Here is a 17,393-nt window from a genome sequence, read left to right on the forward strand (position 1 = left end):
ATCCACTTCATGCCTTTCCTTTGCCACGTGAAAGCTTATATTAAATCCAGCTACACACCTCTAACTCTTAATGATCTCATGATCGTACTCTAACCGTACAAAACTAACCACCGTTACCGTCACAGTCATCTCGCCGGAATCTCATCATCACCGGAGAAGATGACCGTTATTCGTAAACGGCGATTCACGGCGTCACGATTACTCTCTGGTACTCAGTTATCTAATATTATTATCCTTATATTTGTCTTCCTCTTCGTTCCGACTTAGGGTTTTCAATTCCGATCGTACTTAATTTTTGTTATTTAATGTCATATTTAATGTCGTAAATTAATTAATGGAGTCGTGTTTAATACTCTCTTTACTCTCCGATGACATCCTGTCACGGATACTCAATCGGTTACTAGACGATTCCGATAAGAAATCGTTCCGTACAACCTGCAAGTCGTTTCACCGAGTCGAATCGATGAACCGTACAAAACTAACCACCGTTACCGTCACAGTCATCTCGCCGGAATCTCATCATCACCGGAGAAGATGACCGTTATTCGTAAACGGCGATTCACGGCGTCACGATTACTCTCTGGTACTCAGTTATCTAATATTATTATCCTTATATTTGTCTTCCTCTTCGTTCCGACTTAGGGTTTTCAATTCCGATCGTACTTAATTTTTGTTATTTAATGTCATATTTAATGTCGTAAATTAATTAATGGAGTCGTGTTTAATACTCTCTTTACTCTCCGATGACATCCTGTCACGGATACTCAATCGGTTACTTGACGATTCCGATAAGAAATCGTTCCGTACAACCTGCAAGTCGTTTCACCGAGTCGAATCGATGAACCGGACTCGGATTAAATTCTATCGACCGGAGTTTATTCCGCATCTGCTTAAAAACTACACGTGTACGGACACGATTGATTTCTCCGCCTGTCCACGGATCCACGACGGATCGGTGTCGGTGTTGCTGAGTGACGTCACCTGCTTAGGGTGGGCCCGGAGGTTGAGGAAGGTAGTGTTGTCTAGAACGACGTCGTTGAGGTTTACCGGATTGGAGATGCTGGTTAGTTCGTGCCCTAGGTTGGAGACGGTGGACGTGTCGCATTGTTATCAGTTTGGGGATAGAGAGGCGGCTGCGTTGTCGCGTGCGGCTGAGTTGAGGGAGGTGAAGTTGGATAAGTGTTTGAGATTGACGGATGTCGGGTTGGCTAAGATTGCTATTAGGTGTGGGAATTTGGAGAAGGTGAGTTTGAAATGGTGTTTGGAGATTACTGATTTGGGGATTGATTTGTTAACTAAAAAGTGCGCTCGATTGAGGCATTTGTCGGTTTCGTACCTCAAGGTAAACGATTCGATTTCGTGTCATGTTTGTTATCTGTTAATCTTATTAGTACAGAATTTGGACTCAGGTCATTCTATTTGCAGATAAGTAATGAGTCGCTAAGGTCGATAAGTAGTTTAACAAAGCTGGAGGTGTTACTAATGGTGGGATGCGGATTTGTGGCCGATGAAGGCCTGCATTTTATTGGAAATGGTTGCCCTTCACTTCAGGTTAGTCGCCTTTTTGATTGTTTATTTAGTTTTTTGCATTTATTGTGAGATTTTGGATGATGCTTGATGTACTGAATGGCTTTATGATGCACTCGTTCGTGTAGATTTACGTTTAGGGCTACGTGTTAACCTGAATTTTGTCTGCTAAACTTACACTAATTTTTACATTAAGGTAGTATTAACTGCAATGCACACAGAACCACTTCCTCTGCCCACAAAAGAATATTGTTAAATTACCTAAGTTATGTTCATAATCATCTTCCGAACGGAAACTTTTGGAAGCGCGCGGATTGTTGACAGATGTCCATTTGGAGAATTTTATGAATCTAAAATGTGCAATTTAACTAGCACAAGGTTTGATCATGGTTAAATGTTGATGAAATGCCCATAAACCATAAGGCACATAGTTTGGTTTCAGTTAGTGATTAGTGAAGATCATAAAAGTAATGTAAATCTAATCCTTGCCTAAAAGGAAAACTTCACATTATTTGGGACAACCAAAAATGGAACGTATTGCCTTCGTGTACAGAAATATTTGTTACTCTAGAGAGTTGGATTGTTAGTGTTACCACTTGATAGTATAACTAATAACTAACCTAAACTCGTTAGATTGTGCAGCTATTCTAAACACAAGAGTCAACCCTAAAAACAGCCTATGATATTCTTAAAATTAGCATATGATCAGCTCTAGCCTACTTACAAGTGCAACCACTTTAATTCTTTTGCATATATATTTTTAGTAATTTCCTTTACTAAATATATCTCATTACGACTTTCTCTTCGTACAAGTCTTACCTTTTAATGATCTTTACAAGTTCCAGTCCAAAGATAGCGATCGTCTCAGATAGCTGTAGCCTTCTGTCATTAACTTAAGATTCTTCCATGTATTTGCTTCATAATCACATCTCTTAACACAAAACAATTATCTTGCAAGGTTGTTGTTGTGAGGCTTTATATCATTAATTTACATGTCACTCAGACCCGCGCTGCATTTATCCCGTGACTAACATTTTCATCAACCAGCTATCCTTAACTAATGTTCAGATATGCTTCTTGGATCTTACCTTTTCTAATATTTCATATCTAGGCTCTTCTGTATTTTTGTTTGACCTATAATTTGTTTATATTCGAAGGAATTCTTCTTAAAACCTCGTCTTTGTGATGGAATGGATCTAGTTTCCCTAATATGATGTCATTGGCAAACAGCTTTTACCATTATAAATCCTTGTCTATGCTTCTCTCAAGCTCATTGACAGCTAAAACATAAAAGTACTACCAATGGCGTATACCAGGGTAGTAGGGTATTTTCTTGTCGCTTACTTTTAATAATTGTTATGCACAATCACATATATTTTTAAACATTTCAACATTTCAATTAACTTTTCCCAAGATCCTACCACGTCACTTCTTTTAGCATGTCTCTGTATGCTGTATCTCGATTGATAAATACAAGATTCACATGCCAATGTACTTGTATCTCTTTATACCATTAATAGAGAACATTACATCAATAGTTTTATCTCTCATGTACAATCTATTAACGAAATAAGGGCATACGTAATTAAAGATCTATGTGATGTGCGCAAATCATGAAAATATTGCATTAAATTAAATTAGCCATATAAAAGCTACTTGACTTTTAGCTTATAAATTATAATTGCAATTTCTGATTGCAGGTATTAGACGTATCGAGGTGTGAACACGTAAGTTCGGCTGGCCTTATTAGTGTCGCTAGAGGCTGCAAAGGCCTTCAAAAGCTCAATGCCGGTTACTACTTTCTCGTGAGTCTATTTTTTCTATATACGAAGCTTGTATGCAATAGGCATATAATAATGTGTTTCCACACTAAACTGATGTTTTGTTGCATCAGGAGCTTTCCACCACTGTGTTTCAAAGTTTTAAGGACTTGAAGAATCTGAAAACAATTAGAGTTGATGGAGTGCGGGTTAACAACTCTTTTTTCCAGATCATAAGCACTAACTGCTTGTTTTTGGTTGAAGTTGGTCTGAGCAAATGTGAAGGTGTGGATGATGCAGGTGTTATGCAACTTGCATATGGGCATCCCGGCTTGAAAATACTTGATTTAACATGCTGTAATGATCTCACTGATATGGTAATGTCAGCAATAGCACAATCATGTTCCAAACTTGTGTGCCTTAAGTTGGAGTCTTGCTCTTTGCTCACTGAAAAAAGTTTCAGTTTTATCGGGTCATCATGTGTGTTACTTGAAGAACTTGATCTAACAGAATGTTGTGTAAATGACAAAGGTTAGTAATCCATAATTCGAGTAAATTCCGGTTTTCGTCGCTGTGGTTTGTTAAAACTTGCTATTTCGGTCCAATAGTTTAAAAGTTTTGATTTCAGTCACTGATCTTTCATTTTTGTTGCAATCAATTCCACCTCAATAACACTGTTAAGAGTTCTTCAGTTGAATGGAAGGCATTTTGGTCTTTTCACTTTTGGTATAAGATGGTAAAGCAGCATTTACAAGCGTATGATTAAAACACATATAATAAAAATAAATACGTGTTTTATCATGGGCTTTTACGTATTGCTTTAATGTTTTGTGGCTAATGTAACAAGATAAAATGCCCTTTCATTTAACATAAGAACTTTAACAGTGTTAATGAGGTGTAGTTAATTGCACCGAAAATGAAAGACCAGGGACCGGAAGCTTACACTTTAAACTATTGGACTGAAATAGCAATTCCTAACATACCACTTGAATGAGAACCGCAACTTACTCCCAAATCCACTCTTTTTTTTTCCTTTTAATTATCATGGGTTATAGTTTATCTTTAACTGATCAGACGAGTCGAAAGTCATTCAAAATTATTTTTAATACCTACCCCATTTTGAGTTTTGTCATTTTTTAATCATAACTGTGCACTTAAAAATGGCCTGTATACCTATACAAACTCATAACTTTATAAATCCACCATCTTTAACATATTTCATTATTCACATATTTTCTTCAGGCCTTGAATATTTGTCTAAATGTGTGGAGCTCCAATGCTTAAGATTAGGGATCTGTACTGATATTTCAGGCACGGGATTATCCTATATTGCTTCAAACTGCAAAAACCTAAGAGAACTTGATCTATACCGGTAACGCATGTTCATTTATTACGATAGCTTTTGATCTGAATGTTGTTTTTTCATTATATAATCAAGTTCGTGTTTGTATGTAGGTGTTTAAATGTTGGTGATGACGGGTTAGGATTTATAGCAAGTGGTTGCAAAAAGATCAGGAACCTAAACTTGTGTTACTGCACTAAGATTACAGATATAGGGATGACATATTTAAGCCAGTTGGAGGAGTTATCTGATTTAGAGATGCATAGTCTTTTTAAAGTGACGAGTGTGGGTCTGACAGCTCTTGCATCGGGATGCAGGAAACTTACAGAATTGGATATTAAACATTGTGGGAATATTAGTGATGCTGGTTTTTGGTCTCTTGGTTACTACTCTTGGAATTTGCAACAGGTATAATCACATAATATACTGTTACTTTTAAAAGCTAGTCATACATTGGTTTAAAAGTTAACTATTTTTTAATTTGGGGATGTTTGGATACACATTTTGGAGCTGATTATCTTCTTGCTGCAGTTTGAAGTCTCAATAATCAGTTTTTGTCTTTTTGATCTTTGGATAATAACAAACTATCCAATTTTATTAATTATGGGTCAAATAAACTATCTGTTTGTTCACAATAAATGCCCCTTTTGGTCATTTTATCTGTTGCTTATCAAATAAACATATATTAACACTTGAAACATCTGATCATTACAAAATAGAGAAGCGGATCCAAACACCCCTTTTCTACAGCATGCATTTATTCCAGCTTAATATTTGAGGATTATTTGACAATCAAAATTATAATCACTTACAGTTAATGATCAATATTTATAATAAAAGGATCCAATTACAATAGAGAGAGACAGGTAAGCGGGCAACAAAATATATTTTTGTATAAAAACGCTCCTATAACCATATTTTCAATATCAATAATATATATTTGTATAAAATTTACTTATATGTTCGTCAAGTCACAACAAAATAGATTCAGAAACACAATATGAAATTAAATTAGTCCCAACCAAAACCATCTTTGGTTGTAGAAATGTTGTTTGAGTATTGTTAATTTTTTATGTAAAGCTGGTTTTGAAGATTATTGTTAATATCTTGGCTGCTATAGTTTTGTATTTATGTTTTCATCATGATTATGAAACTTTTCAACAATTGTTGCTTTAAGTTTTGTTACTTTATGCAGATTAATTTAAGCTTCTGTGGAGTATCTGATGTGGGTTTGTGCATGATGATGTCCAATTTGACACGCCTGCAAGACGTGAAGCTGGTGAACCTGACAAACGTGTCGGTGAGAGGGTATGAACTTGCACTTAGGACTTCTTGTGCTCGGCTTAAAAAGGTTAAGGTGCTTGCTTCACTTAGACCGCATCTTTCGGTTGAGCTACTCGAGGCTCTTGGTGCAAGTGGTTCAGAATTAGATGGGATTGATTACATGTTTGATAGAAGTATGACTTTCTGCTGAATGAATATATGCGTGTATTGCTTAAACTTTAGAGGTTTTTTTTTAATGAAAATGAAGGTGATCTATTTGTTGACACCGTCATCCTGTTGAATGCAGGAATGATATTTTGGGTACTTTCATTGTCTGATTTCACATTTAAATCTTGAATATTGATGCCTCTACTTTTAAACTGCTTTCCGAATAACCTTTTTCGAGCTTGCTCACATTGGGTATAGAGTGTTTGCATTTCTAATACCCAATGACTTGTATTGCTCCTAGTGATGTGGTAATGTTCACATCACTGATATTGGCACGGGCCTCGTATCCAGCCAAGCTTGGGTATGAGTTTCATATACCAAGCTTGGGTATGAGTTTCATTTGAATAGGCTCACAAGTCTATATGAGTCTTATGATTTTTTACAAGACATATATTCCTAAATTAGGTTCATCTAACACATTAAAGAGTAGAGAAAACGCGAAAAACAGAGAGACAAGAATAGTGTCCAGTGCAGCAATACATTACTAAACATGAATATGTTACGTTATTATTGAGATGAGTTTTCTTATTATATCATATTTGACATATTAACTAATATCTAATAAATTAAACTTTAGACCTAACTGAACTGCGGTTCATTGAACCATTCACGTTTCCACTAACCATGGTAAACCGAAGTGTTCAAATAGTGCTTTTGCTTGAATGCTTAAAAAAAATATATAACTAATTCTAAAGCCCGAAAGTTGAAAGTGTGCATTAACAAATGGTTATAAAAACTAAAGCTAAAGCCAAAAAATTCTGGTCCATGTTCACTACTTTGGGCAAATTTTAGCCAACTCAAAATTGTAGGCCCAAATTCTTATGCAGTTAACCAGATTACCGGACGCCAGTTACCAAAACTGATTATTTTTTATTTCGAACGGTAAAAAAAATAAAAAAATAGACATTCCTTTGAACTTTTGTCGTCTGTAAGACTTGGACCTAAGACCTCCCAACCCAATGTGTTTAAAGCCTTTGCATTTACCAATGGATATCATATAATTTCTAATAGTATGTTACCCTTTCTGAAGAATACATGAACAAAAGAACTAAGTACGCGACTTGCGTGGTGGGGTTGTGGGGGGCAACTAACAGTGACAATAAGAAGTCTGTTATTGGGTCAAGTAAGCCATACAAGATCTAAAAAACAATCTTGCTACATATGGTGTTCCATTGTAGTTTTGTAGATTTTTCGTCATCCTTATGTCTTATAGCCGCTAAAATGTCACGCCTCGTGTTATTCCATTACATCTATTTCACCATAATCTTTTGATCATCTAGACAATCTCATTGTATGAATGACCCTCCATAATTTGAGTGAGTGGATGGTTGTGTTCATTAGACATCACCCGTAATATCCAACCATTATACTCTTTGAAATATTTGCCCACTAACTGAAATGGACAATTAGTTTTTAACATACAAGAACGCCTAACTGTCAATGTAGGCTTGTATTTCCCACCACAGTCACACTTAAAAGAAACTTTGATCACGTCGCTAGCAGAGTTTTTCTTCGACCGTGGTCCTGCGGATGTAATGTACTAGTATATAATATATTTTTTTGTTATATTGAGTAAAAACTATTGCATATAAATAATAAGCTTATTTGTCAACTAAAAACTATTGTATTTTACACAAACCATTGTACTCACGAGTCTTGGCTAAACTCATTACAAAATGCTCACACTCTAGTCTAAATTCAGACGACCTTTAATTCACGAACAAGCTTGGATCAGGCTTGTTTAAACTCAGCACAATTCAATCTTCGAACAAGGTTATTTCAAGAATTCATGAATCTCATACCGAATCGACCCATCACACATTCCTAATAAGATTGAGAAAATGCCTATAGCTTTTAACATCCAAGAATCTACACACGTGGGGTAGGTTGAGATGGACTCACAATATCTAGTACCCAACTGTTAGTTTGGGGATGAGTTTGCAATTGTTGAGAAGTAAAGGGTAGCGTTGTGTAATGTCAGATGATAGTTGTACATGTAAAATAAGAACACGCCATGTGGGAATCCCATGTAGAATATCCGGTTGTTCCATGGTTTTGTGCTCATCAATTAGAATATGCTTCAAACTTCAAATGATTGCTACAATCGCAGCCTTTTTGTAGTAAATTATGAGTTATTTTTCCTAATTAACATATTTATTATTATTATTCTAGTATATTATAATAGATAACTTGCTTACGTTATTTATTCGAAGTAACAACTTAGTTTAGATTATTAGCATTAAAAAACATTAAGGTATATTGTGAATTAAAAAGTTAGTCGCATATGGTAGAAAGTGACATACAATAAATTCGTATCCGATACATTTAACCCAAACATACATATATGTTAATGCTCTAAGAGGCCCCACGTGGGCATATGTAAATATTTATTTATTATCTTATCCGAAATATATATTTTTTTACCTTCAATTATTAAAATTCGATCTGTTGTCTAATTCTAATTATCAATTTAACATATTAAATCTCAAGTACATCTATATTGGGGTGGGATAAAGGATTGTTTATTTCCTGTTGGTATGCGGGCTATCTTATGGAATCAGTTCGTTTCAAAGAAGGTTAATATCTTAGCTTGGAGAGTTCTTTTAGATAAGTTTTTTTTTCCGGATTAATATGGAAAAAAAGGGATAGATGTCAATTCCGTGTTGTGCCCTTTGTGTGATATGGATTCTGAAGCATCTTATGTTTTGGGAATTGTTCTATTATAGTTAAGGTTTGAAACACTACTTCAAGATGGATTGATGTTTTAGTTACATGACTATACATATCACGATTGTCCTTTTGAGTTGTATTCCAATGGCCAGGTTTAAAAAAAAGATCAAAAAGGAAATGTTGGAAGCAATATTTTTGACCTATTGGTGGATCTTGTGGCTGCTCGGAAATAATGTTGCGCACTTTTAAAACTATACCAAATTGAAAAACCAAATTTGATTCAGTTGTTAATTATTTATTTTTGTGGTTTTTTAATAGGAACCATAACAACAATTTGACATGGTTTGAGTGGTTGAAAAATCCGTTCATGTTATCGATCTCTACTAAAACTAAAATCTAAATATGAAAATGTTTCGCTTTTTTGTAGTACCCACATATGTGACATCATGTCAAGTTATATTATCTCTACATAACCTATACGGGTGTAAGTAAAATTTTTAAATTAATAAAAAACACATTTTTAAACTCTTTAAAACTAAAAAGTACCATACACCTTTTCTTAACATAATAAAAGTGTTAGGTGTCAATATCATAAGTTTAATTTAATAATAATAATAATAATAATAATAATGGTACAAACCAATAGATCCATCGAAAATATTCCTTCCAAGTTTCACCAAAACCACATAAAGTTACAGAAACAACCCCCAGACTTTACTAACACATATATGATATATGTCAGAACCCTCTTCTCCTGTCACTCTAAAACCTCACATTCCAAGCAACTTTCCATTTTCAAACATATACACATATACCTTGTTGGATGCCAAACTGTGCATGCAAACGGATATTATTTCATCAGAGGTGCATGCTGCTGTTATAACTAGTATATTTTATATATAAATGTCGTCCGACCGGTTACTTCCTAAAGGTTCCTTGCAATCTCACCATGGCTCTCAGTTTCGTCGTTGTTCCTCTTTTTGTTCCGAAGCTGTTCGGATATTCGATGAGCTCCCGAAGGCTACCATTTTATCGGTGTCTCGACCGGATGTTAGTGATATTGGACCCTTGCTTCTGTCTTACACGATTCAGATTGAGTATAAACAGGTAATTCATTAATTAATTAATAAAGACATTGTTGATTTGTTGAAATGTTGAATTCAATGAAGACTGTGAATTGATTTAGTTTTGTAATTATATGGGGACATATATAATACCTCTAGATCACATGCTTGTGTGTGTGTGTATGTTGTGTAATGAAGCAATTTGTTTGTGGTGCCTACTTTTAATATTTGGTTTGAGTTTATTTGTTTGTGTTTGGTTGGTGGATCATGTTGGAGAGATAGATACAGTTAGCAATTATTGAAGGTTTTATGCAGTTAAGATTTAAGCATTTGTAATTAGTAATCAATTAAAGGAGATCATTCATGGTTATTGGAGTTACTAAATTTTAGGGCTCGGTTCCTGGAATTTGTTTCATAATTGTTAAGTTCTGTAGTAAAGAGTTGGCTTTGTTAAAGTCGCTTGACGCTAGCGAGCGGTGGGGTAATGGCTACCGATTAATCGGATTGGAATTTTATATGTAATTTTCAAACTTATTAAAGATTTGGACCGATTTTGACCGATTTTGACCATTTTTTGACAGATTTGAATGATTTGGACTAAGCCTGTAAACGAACCGAACGTTCAGTGAGCTGTTCGTGAATTGTTCGGCGGGAAGTTCCTTTATATAATAAACGAACGAATATGAACTAAAAGTTTGTGTTTGTTTAATTAAACGAACGAACATGAAAACGTTCGTTTATGTTCCTTTATTTATCATTGTTTCTGTCTGTTTATTTATGTTTGATTGTTTATTAATAAAAAATAATTAAATATTATTTGGACGAGCCATCTACTTAAAGTTTTATATTTGTTAATTCGTGTTCATTTAAAGTGTTTTCATTTATGTTCGTTTATATTTGTTTGTGTTCATATATGTTAATTTATCTTTGTTCAGTTATATTCTTTTAGATTTTAAACAAACGAACACAAATGTTCATTTTTTAAATAAACGAACATGAACATAAATATATGTTCGATTAAGTGTTCGTGTTCGTTTAAAGTTAAATGAACGAACACGAACATGCCCTTGTTCATGCTCGTTCAATTCGTTCACATGCTTTCATTATTCACATTGATGAATACATCGATCTTAAATTCTTAATCTCTAGGTTCTGCCGATTTTATTTGTATTCGTGAACACAATAATTTCCTTAATGAACGAACACGAACATAAAATCTTGCTCGGTAAGTGTTCGTGAACACAATATTTCCTTAACGAACGAACACGAACAAGGCCTTGTTCGTGTTCGTTCGGTTCGTTTACAGCCCTAATTTGGACCAGTTTGGACCGGCTACCGATTTGTTGGCCCGATTAGGTGAATTTGATTAACCAGTGACCAATTGTGATTTTTACAAGACTCATTATATGCTCAAATAACAATAGAATTATTCGGCTCTTTAAGTGGTGTGTATAATTATTTTTGTACAATATCTAACTGTATTGAGTTCAACAGTTCAAGTGGTGCTTATTAAAGAAGGCGTCGCAAGTTATCTACTTACATTTTGCGTTAAAGAAACGTGCAATAGTTGAGGAAATTCATGAGAAGCAAGGACAGGTTCTTTTCATTAACTTCTTGTATATTGAATGTTTTGTTGGTCAGTTTAAATTTTCTTACTTTTGAGTTCATTCTTTTCTGCATATTAAAGGTTAAAGATTGGCTCCATCACATAGGAATAGGAGATCAAACATCGGTTGTGCATGATCATGATGAGCCTGACGATGGAGCTATACCCGTGCATAATGACGATAGCATTAAAAAGAGGTAACAGTGTACATAATGATGATACCATAAATTCCATTATAAAATATTTATATCAGATATGTTCTTACCATAATCGTCAATACAGATCAGTCCCAACAAGGGCCGCTCTATCAATTATAAGACCATCAATCGGGAGGTCAACGGTATCAGAAAAAGCAAAAGTTGCAATGCAGAATTATCTTAATCACTTTCTTGGGAACATAGTTATTGTGAATTCTCGTGAGGTGAGTATACGTATAAACTGTTTCTGTTAGGATCCTTAATATGGTGTTGCGAGTCCAATCATACTTCAAACTGCAATTTCTTTCTTCTTTTTCTTTATCGTTTTAATATTGAAATTTATATTTCAACATTTGTGGAGGTCTGCAAATTTCTGGAGGTGTCTAAGTTATCATTTTCTCCAGAGTATGGTCCAAAGCTGAAAGAGGACTATGTTATGGTTCAGCATTTGAATCATATCAGAAGAGATGACGCAGATGTAGGATGTTTTATGTGTTGCTGCAGAAATAATTGGCAAAAGGTTAGTTTTTGGATTATAAGTTCATCTCTTTAGTATTTTTCAGTTTATGACTTATGTTTAAATTGTTGTATATTACTTGATTTATGCAGGTTTGGGCAGTATTAAAGCCTGGATTTTTGGCTTTATTGGAAGATCCTTTTGGTACCAAGCTGTTAGATATCATCGTTTTTGATGTGCTACCGCCTTTAGATGGAGATAAAAAGGATCAAGTGCTTTTGGCAGAGGAAGTTAAAGAAAGGAATCCTCTGCGTTATGCATTCAAGGTCTTCATTGTTATTATTATTATTATTATTATTATTATTACTATTATTTAATGGTGCATATAGTGTTTGTGGTTATTGTCTAGTTTATATATATTCTGGTATTGATGTTTGAAAACCTTGATTATTGATAGGTTACGTGTGGGAACCGAAGTGCAAAGATAAGAACTACAAGTAGTGCAAAGATCAAAGACTGGATATCGGCCATTTATAATGCAAGTCAAAAACCAATTGAAGGTTGGTGCAATCCACATCGTTTTGGTTCTTTTGCTCCTCAAAGGGGTTTGACAGATGATGGCAGTCAAGCTCAGTGGTTTGTAGATGGACAAGTGGCATTTGAAGCAATTGCTCTGTCAATTGAAAATGCAAAATCAGAGGTACATTCTCTTTACCCTCTAAACTCATCACTCCATTATAAAAGGGTGTGTTTGGATGTGCATTTAGAGAAAGTGATATTGGGATATTAAGTAATCAGAATCATATACTAAACTGTGATAGAATCGGTTGTAGAAAATATCTTTTGGGTGTGCTATGTTGTTTAAAGTCATGATAATCAGATGTTTAAAGTTTGACAAATTCTGATTATTTAAGAATTTAACAATAAAAGAAACAAAACTTGCTTTTTTTTTGAGGTAATTAGAGTCCATCACTGAAATGGATATAAAAGTCTTTCAAGTTAGTTTACTGCAGCCCGTATGAAGTAAAGTTAATTATCCAAATATTAAGATAATTAAAAGCAAAATCTATATATAAAAATAATAAAATTTGATTATTGATAGAACGCTTCATGTAGATCTATGTTACCGGATGGTGGCTCTGCCCGGAACTATATTTAAAACGTCCTTTTCATTCAAATGCTGCTTCTCGTCTTGATGCACTGTTTGAAGCTAAAGCCAAGGAAGGTGTGAAGGTACAATTGTTATTATTATATGTGTATTTAATGCTTATTACCATGTGAAACCAGGTTATGTGATTGGAACTTTTGTGAACTTCATTGTAGATATACATTCTTATATATAAAGAGGTAGCAATTGCTTTAAAAATAAATAGTTTATACAGTCAGAAAAGGCTTCTTCAGATTCATGAGAATGTGAAAGTGTTGCGTTATCCTGACCACTTTGCTGCAGGCATCTACTTATGGTATGCATTTTACTAATTTTACGTTTCTTATAACTTACATTGATTACTGTATCTTGTTTGGTCATATATTCTCAAAATGCAGGTCACACCATGAAAAGATTGTAGTTGTTGATCACCAAATATGCTTTCTAGGCGGATTAGATCTATGCTTTGGTCGGTATGACACTATTGAACATAAAGTCAGTGATCGCCCTCCTTTCATATGGCCTGGAAAAGACTATTATAACCCCAGGTAAATCCGGTTGATTATTACAAATTTAAACCGGTTTTTTACTTTTAATCTATGTTTGACCAGGGAATCTGAACCGAATTCTTGGGTAGACACAATGACTGATGAACTAGACCGCAGAAAGTATCCCCGAATGCCATGGCATGATGTGCACTGTGCTCTTTGGGGACCTCCTTGTCGAGATGTAGCAAGACACTTTGTACAGCGTTGGAATCATGCTAAGGTTCATCTCGTATATACACACATTTATGTCCTGCTTGATAAAAATAATGACTTACTACAAAAACTATTCAACAAGATGAGTTTCTTTCATTAATACATTACAATTTTGTTCAGAGAAACAAAGCACCGAACGAACAGACAATACCACTACTAATGCCACAACAACACATGGTCCTCCCGCATTACATGGGAAGAAGCCAGGAGTTAGACATTGAAAATAAGCCTACTGATGGGAACCCAATAGGCATAACACAGGATTCATTTTCCTATGGGTCATCATCACAAGATATACAGTTTCTCTTACCTCAAGAAGCTGATGACGTATATTCTGAAAATGTCAATAACAAGTTGAATGGTCTGGATCTGAGAAACCATCTTGATCATGTAAACAATGCTAGGCGAACAGCAGATTCTGCAGATGATTTTGATTTGTTTGATCATCAGCGTGAAAATAGCACGGGGACAACTAGTTTTGGATCTGACATGTCTGATGAGGGGTGCGATAGTCAAGAAGTTTCTAGGAGTGATATTTCGCAAGTTGGTCCTCGTACGCCTTGCTCTTGTCAGGTTAGCTATTATATTAAAGTTCATTTGCATATGATGAAAAGAAATTGTAAAATAGTGCTTCATAATGTTTCACTCGATGTTAACTTTTGGGTCCTCATGTTTTTGTTTCAACTAAGGGTAAAGTTAAAACTTGGTTATAAAGAAAACTGGTCAAACAGGTGGTCGTCCAGGTCAAATGGGTCAAAAGTACCAGTTATAGCAAACGGGTCACATAGCATAGCTTGCATTCATGTTTATGATGTGTGGTTTTCAGGTTATCAGAAGTGTCAGCCCGTGGTCCGGTGGAACGAGTCAAACTGAAGACAGCATTCACAAAGCTTATTGTTCTCTTATTGAAAATGCAGAAAAATTTATATACATCGAAGTAAGCTGCGGGATATTTGTAGTTATAAAGCTTATTGTTCTACATTTCTAAAGCTAAAACATTTTATTTTTGTGGTTTTTCTTCCAGAATCAGTTTTTCATATCTGGCCTCTCAGACGATGATGTCATACAGAATCGTGTATTGGAAGCTTTATACAGACGTATCCTGCGTGCACATAAAGAGGAAACGTGCTTTAGAGTTATCGTTGTCATACCACTCTTACCAGGATTCCAGGTACACCTTTCTCTGACTTCATCTTCTAGATGGTCAAACTGGTTAATGTAAAAGATTTAAACCAAAAACAAACAAGTCAACGGGTCAAACATATCGAAATCTTACCAAACTCACTAAACCTCTTTATTCCTTCTATTAATAACAGGGGCGTCTAGATGATTATGGGGCTGCAACAGTGAGAGTTATAATGCATTGGCAATACCGAACCATTTCCAGAGGACAGAACTCGATACTACACAATCTCGGTGAGCTTCTTGGTCCTAAAACAAATGATTATATATCATTTTATGGCCTCAGGACATATGGCAGACTTGGTGATGATGGTCCCATTGTTACAAGTCAGGTAATGCAATATTTTGTGTTGTTTAGTAATTTGCTTATGCAGTTGCAATGAAATAACAAAATAACAGTATCTTCCATTTTTTATTTTTCATGCGCAGGTGTACGTGCATAGTAAAGTGATGATTGTTGATGACCGTATCACCATAATTGGATCATCCAACATAAATGACAGGAGTTTGCTTGGACATAGGGATTCTGAGGTTCAAATCTACCTTCTTTAAGTAATCTACATTATTTTGGTTAAAATACTTTTTTTGCTAAGACAAGTTGCTGCATCAGATTGGGGTTCTTATTGAAGATAGAGAATTTGTTGAATCGAAAATGAATGGAGAATCTTGGAGTGCCGGAAAATTTGCTAATAGTCTCCGGCTTTCACTATGGTCTGAACATCTTGGTCTTCATGGTGAAGAGGTTAGTATTATTTTACCAACTTAAAAACGGTAATAAGCATCTGTTATTTCATAATCAAATCTCTTCTTTTGTTTCAGATAAGTTTGATTAGAGACCCCATAGCTGACAGCACATACAAAGATTTGTGGTTAGCAACTGCAAAGGTTAAAAAAACCATGAAACTAAAATGCATAATAACTTCTATTATCTTTATTTATTTATTTATATATTTAATTTAACCTGTAAGTGATTTTGTTAATGCTTGCAGGAAAACGCCCAAATTTATCAGGATGCGTTTTCTTGCGTCCCAAATGATTCTATACACACCAGGTGAAATATATATATTTTCTTGTAACTTTTCTTTACTAAAAAGTAAAAACTAGATTTAACCTAGAGGTGCCATATTCTGAATTGGTCAAAATTGTCTGGTCAACCTATGTAAAACCAAGATTATCCATTTTGACCTGTTTTCCATCGTGCTCGTTTTACCATCTCCAGTTCCACCTATTATTCATTAATATTGTTCATAATGCAGATATGCTTTCCGACAAAGTATGAACTCTTGGAAAGAGAAATTTGGACATACAACAATTGATTTAGGTGTAGCTCCTGAGAAACTTGATGGAAACATTCCCCCAATGGAGATGATGAAAAGAGTAAGAGGGTTTCTTGTTTCATTTCCGTTACAGTTCATGTGCCATGAAGATTTACGGCCGATGTTCAGTGAGACCGAGTTCTATGCGTCTCCTCAGGTCTTTTATTAGATGGCAAGGCAGAAATGTACATGGGTTATATAATCTTTACAAAGTTATAGCGATTGTAATTTATGTATTTTTATTCGTCATTTTGCGTTATTAGTGTAGATCATTGGTTTTGGGTTTGAATAAGTGTAAATTGTAAAACTCATTGATTGGAACAAGTTAAAAATAAAAGCAATTAGTGTACAAATATGTTGTTGATCTTGTGTTTTTTTCCTTTGTCTTAGGAAATGAAAGTGTGTGTTTTGAAACATGTGTTGTTCCACATTGGTGGGGGGTAAACCCTTGAGGGTTTTTACAGTAGGGTTTTCAAAACGAACCGTACTGGCCAATCCAACCATTTGAACCGGGAATCGTCAATGTAACCAGTTCAGTTTGCACACTACAAACCACTTTTCAAATAACTGGCCTGTTTTGTTTTGAAGCGGCTAAACCGTTTTCAGGTTGAATCGGTTTATTACTCAAATCTTTTAACGTGCTCGGATACTTTTAAAGAAGCCACAATTCTTTTTCCTATTTATAGCTATTGAGTGAGGATAAATGCGTGAAACGTTTTTTTGGAGCGACGTGGTACTCATAACGACTCAAAGCAGAAATAAGAAATAACATTAATTGTGTGTGTGTGTGTGTGTGTATACACATATATAACTTTTTATTAGATACCTGTATGGATGCATGCATGATCAATTTGAGGACCATGTGTGGGGCAC

The 17,393-nt window shown here is 34.9% G+C and overlaps 2 protein-coding genes across 3 annotated transcripts; both read left to right on the top strand.

Annotated features, from left to right (window-relative positions):
- Window positions 1-472: 472 nt before the first annotated feature.
- On the top strand, window positions 473-6,359 carry LOC143633888 (F-box/LRR-repeat protein 3-like). Its single transcript, XM_077102107.1, has 7 exons — window positions 473-1,342; window positions 1,426-1,551; window positions 3,228-3,332; window positions 3,422-3,818; window positions 4,530-4,659; window positions 4,743-5,037; window positions 5,825-6,359. Exons 1-7 carry the CDS (start codon window positions 710-712, stop codon window positions 6,101-6,103), a joined length of 1,965 nt encoding a protein of 654 aa, XP_076958222.1. The 5' UTR covers window positions 473-709; the 3' UTR covers window positions 6,104-6,359.
- A 3,331-nt stretch (window positions 6,360-9,690) lies between these two features.
- LOC143633897 (phospholipase D zeta 1-like) lies at window positions 9,691-16,861 on the top strand. Of its 2 annotated transcripts, XM_077102115.1 has the most exons (20): window positions 9,691-9,897; window positions 11,349-11,450; window positions 11,542-11,657; window positions 11,743-11,881; window positions 12,019-12,177; window positions 12,267-12,440; window positions 12,572-12,814; window positions 13,231-13,347; window positions 13,438-13,577; window positions 13,660-13,809; window positions 13,873-14,029; window positions 14,143-14,595; window positions 14,849-14,959; window positions 15,047-15,193; window positions 15,339-15,536; window positions 15,634-15,735; window positions 15,815-15,946; window positions 16,024-16,089; window positions 16,194-16,255; window positions 16,461-16,861. In XM_077102115.1, the coding sequence occupies exons 1-20, from the start codon at window positions 9,694-9,696 to the stop codon at window positions 16,687-16,689; spliced, it is 3,201 nt and encodes a 1,066-aa protein (XP_076958230.1). In that variant the 5' UTR covers window positions 9,691-9,693; the 3' UTR covers window positions 16,690-16,861. The 2 variants fall into 2 exon arrangements, with proteins under 2 accessions (XP_076958230.1, XP_076958236.1); XM_077102121.1 differs by lacking the exons at window positions 9,691-9,897; window positions 11,349-11,450; window positions 11,542-11,657 and having other exon boundaries at window positions 12,062-12,177; window positions 16,461-16,857.
- Window positions 16,862-17,393: the final 532 nt, after the last annotated feature.

This window comes from Bidens hawaiensis, unplaced genomic scaffold (assembly GCF_021521415.1).
Source record: "Bidens hawaiensis isolate Kalapana, Puna unplaced genomic scaffold, B.hawaiensis_p1.1 tig00000512_1, whole genome shotgun sequence".
NCBI lineage: Eukaryota > Viridiplantae > Streptophyta > Magnoliopsida > Asterales > Asteraceae > Bidens > Bidens hawaiensis.

Coding starts and splice junctions, on each gene's coding strand:
- LOC143633897 (XM_077102115.1), top strand. CDS start 9,694: ATGTCGTCCGACCGGTTACTTCCTAAAGGTTCCTTGCAATCTCACCAT. Junction 12,815..13,230: donor TTGAAAATGCAAAATCAGAG/GTACATTCTCTT, acceptor CGCTTCATGTAG/ATCTATGTTACCGGATGGTG. Junction 15,947..16,023: donor TTGGTCTTCATGGTGAAGAG/GTTAGTATTATT, acceptor CTTTTGTTTCAG/ATAAGTTTGATTAGAGACCC.
- LOC143633888 (XM_077102107.1), top strand. CDS start 710: ATGGAGTCGTGTTTAATACTCTCTTTACTCTCCGATGACATCCTGTCA. Junction 3,333..3,421: donor ATGCCGGTTACTACTTTCTC/GTGAGTCTATTT, acceptor TTGTTGCATCAG/GAGCTTTCCACCACTGTGTT. Junction 4,660..4,742: donor AGAGAACTTGATCTATACCG/GTAACGCATGTT, acceptor GTTTGTATGTAG/GTGTTTAAATGTTGGTGATG.